The 3,735-nt window shown below is 38.0% G+C and overlaps 1 protein-coding gene across 1 annotated transcript; it reads right to left on the bottom strand.

Annotated features, from left to right (window-relative positions):
* Positions 1-2,213: 2,213 nt before the first annotated feature.
* LOC116468186 (olfactory receptor 5G25-like) lies at positions 2,214-3,158 on the bottom strand. Its single transcript, XM_032151789.1, has one exon. The coding sequence runs from the start codon at positions 3,156-3,158 to the stop codon at positions 2,214-2,216; it is 945 nt and encodes a 314-aa protein (XP_032007680.1).
* Between the last annotated feature and the right edge of the window lie 577 nt (positions 3,159-3,735).

Below are 3,735 nucleotides of genomic sequence, written 5' to 3' on the forward strand. Positions count from 1 at the left end.
GAAAAAGGGGATATCACCACCGATCCCACAGAAATACAATCTACCATCAGAGAATACTACAAACACCTCTATGCAAATAAACTAGAAAATCTAGAAGAAATGGATAAATTCCTCGACAAATACACCCTCCCAAGACTAAATCAGGAAGAAGTCGAATCTCTGAATAGACCAATAACAGGTTCTGAAATTGTGGCAATAATCAATAGCTTACCAACCAAAAAGAGTCCAGGACCTGATGGATTCACAGCTGAATTCTACCAGAGGTACAAGGAGGAACTGGTACCATTCCTTCTGAAACTATTCCAATCGATAGAAAAAGAGGGAATCCTCCCTAACACATTTTATGAAGCCAGCATCATCCTGATACCAAAGCCAGGCAGAGACACAACCAAAAAAGAGAATTTTAGACTAAATTTTTAATAATAATAATTCTAATTGGTGTGAGATGGTATCTCATTGTGGTTTTGATATGCATTACTCAAAAAATACTGAGCATTTTTTTGTATGTTTGTTGGCTGCTTGTATGTCTTCTTTTGAGAAAGTGTCTATCATGTCCTTTGTTCGCTTTTTAATGGGGCTATTTGATTTTCACTTGTTGATTTAAGTTCCATATGGATTATGGATATGAGGTTTTTGTCAGATGCATAGTTTGCAAATATCTTCTCCCATCCTGTAAATTGTTGTTTACTCTATCAGTAGTTTCTTTTGCTGCGCGGATGTTCTTTAGTTAAATCAGGTCCTCTGGTACATCGTGGAGGTTCAATTAATGATAATTATTAACGGAATTATTCCACAAATGTAATTGGGTTAACTGATCATCAAAGAAGTTACTTTAAGAATGCTTTGGGCTGGGTGCAGTGACTCACACCTGTAATCCCAGTACTTTAGGAGGCCAAGGTAAGCAGATCACCTGAGGTCAGGAGTTTGAGACCAGCCTGGCCAACATGGCAAAACCCAGTATCTACTAAAAATACAAAAATTAGCCGGGAATGTTGGTGGGCACCTGTAATCCCAGCTACTGGGGAGGCTCAGACAGGAGAATCACTTGAACCTGGGAGGCGGAGGTTGCAGTGAGCTGAGATCATGCCACTGCACACCAGCCTGGGCGACAACAGTGAGATTCCATCACAAAAACAAAAACAAAAAAAGAATGCTTTGATCTGCAAGTAACATTTAAATAGAATAAATTTAAAATTTAATCTAACTCCTAAGGTATGCTAAATAGTAAACTCTAAGTTTAGAATCTATTTTAAAATTATTAAAGAAAATTTAACTGAGCATGGAATACTCTTATAAGCAAAGAAATATTGGGCAATATGTCAGATTTCTTGAATTGCAAGCAGCATAAATAGGAAATTCATTGCAAGAATACTGGGTAGCTCACAGGATGAATAGGAAGGTGAGAGAAACAGAGTATAAACAGAATAAGAGCCAAGACAGCTTTTAGTGTCCCTATGGCAGAGGCTGTACAATCAAGAGACCTAGCTGAAATGAATGGGTCTCAACCATTTTTCTACTGTGTCACTTGGCTTACAATTCAAAGGCCAGGGAGAAATAATTTTAGCTTAGGTGTTTGTCTATACCATGCTGTGGGAAGGCAAGGACAGTCATGGTCCCCCTAAAACTGTTTTCTTTAGGTGACAGATAATGCACTAAAATTAAATCAGGGTACCATTGTAAACATAGAGTACATGGATATCTACAACCAAGAAACAAGTACATATTACAGGGAAAAAATTGCAAAATATAATGCTTTACCAGAAAGTCAAATAGAAATCATATCATTACAACTGCCATATAGTGATAAATGGAATCATAAAGAAAAATGTCACTTTTTTCTCTTTAAAAATTACCATTTTTGATTATCTTTTGCATGCCAAACTCCATGTTAAGTCATACATATATTTTAAGTGTGTATTTATGTATACATATTGAATCTGATGCATTTTTCCATTCTATGGGTAGGTCATTCATACAGGAAAATTTGGCCAGAGCTGTTTTTGAACCAAGGCCTGTCCAACTTTAATGTTCATTAAAGAATTTCATATTGACCATATATTTACCTTTCAATCAACAAATATATATTGAACCCTTACTATATACCAGATTGTAGAGTCTCAAAACAAAGCAGTAAACACAAAATATCACTCATTCCAGTGTCTTGCCTCTATTAAGTATCACTTCTCAATCTGCAGTATAATTGGTATTCTAGTTCACCTAGCTATAAGAAACTTCTTTCTTTCAAACTTCCTTCTGAATGAATCTTTTACTTCCTTGTTTCTCAGGCTGTAGATAAGTGGATTCAACATGTGGATCACTGCTGTGTAGAACAGGGAAACCACTTTATTAATATCGAGAGAGAAACTAGAGCTTGGACATACATAGGTAAAGAAGAGTGTCCCATACAGGATGGAGACAGCCATCAGGTGTGAAGAGCAAGTGGAGAAGGCTTTGTGTCTCCCATCAGCAGAGTGAATCCTCAGGATGGCAATGACAATGTACATGTAGGAGACCAAGATGATCACACCACTGAGTACTCCCAGGGCCCCCGCCAAGATAAAAAGCAAACGTTTATTAATATGGGTATCTGCACATGCCAGGGAGAGAACAGGGAGAAGGTCACAGAAGAAGTGATTGATGATGTTTGGACCACAGTAGGGTAGGCAAAAAGTGAAAGTCGGATGGGTCATGGTGCTTATAAGGCCCACGGCATAAGGCCCCACCACCAGCTGCACACAGACCTGCTGGGACATAATGAGTGTATACAACAAGGGCTTACAGATAGCCATATACCGGTCATATGCCATGGCAGCCAGAAGGAAACATTCAGTTACTACAAAATGGCCAAAAAGCCATAACTGGGCAGCACAACCAAAGAAATTGATTACTTTTTTCTCCACAAAGATATCAGTCAGCATCTTGGGACTGATAGCAGAAGAGGAGCAGACATCCACAAAGGACAAGTGGCTGAGAAAAAAGTACATAGGGGTGTGGAGTCGAGAATCCATCCAAATAAGAGTGATCATTCCCAAGTTTCCCAGAACACTGACGAGATAAACAAAGAGAAATACCAGAAAGAGAGCCACCTCATGCTGAAAGAGATTTGTTAATCCCACGAAAAAAAGTTCAGTAACCAAAGTTTGATTTCTACAGTCCATTTCTCTGATTTAACCTGTTACAAGAAAGATAAATAATTTTATATGCCATATATTTATAATTAAATGCTTCTTAATTTCACATCTGAATTTAACTTTTATTTAAGCTAAGTAGTACAACAGTCTTAAGTTCTACTCCTGGTGTCCTACTTACTCTCTGTGAACCATCTCGGTGATACTGAATTATTTATGGAACCTCACTAGGTTCCTCAGTTTCCTTCTTGATCAAAAGAGGATTTTCTTACAGAATTAGAACTTTAGACCTAGAAGTAAACTCTGGAGATTATTTAATGCAATCTTCTAACTGTGTCAGGTTACCTTTCTAAAAACATCTGCCTTCTAACCAAGGATATTTTAAGAAACATATCATAGAAAAGGGAATTATGAAAGCAATGAATTCAGGCTGATACCTATCACCACACCAGATTAAGAGTAAATAGATATTGGCCCAGCACAGTAGCTCCTACCTGTAGTCCCAGTACTTTGGGAAGCTGAGGTGGGTGGATCCCCTGAGGTCAGGAGGTCAAGACCAGCCTGGCTAACAAGGAGAAACCCCATCTCTACTAAAAATACAAAAAGA

Source organism: Hylobates moloch, unplaced genomic scaffold, assembly GCF_009828535.3.
Source record: "Hylobates moloch isolate HMO894 unplaced genomic scaffold, HMol_V3 SCAFFOLD_5, whole genome shotgun sequence".
NCBI classification, from domain to species: domain Eukaryota; kingdom Metazoa; phylum Chordata; class Mammalia; order Primates; family Hylobatidae; genus Hylobates; species Hylobates moloch.

What these genes read in the sequence shown, in the direction of transcription:
- LOC116468186 (XM_032151789.1), bottom strand. Translation starts at nt 3,158, where the DNA reads ATGGACTGTAGAAATCAAACTTTGGTTACTGAACTTTTTTTCGTGGGA.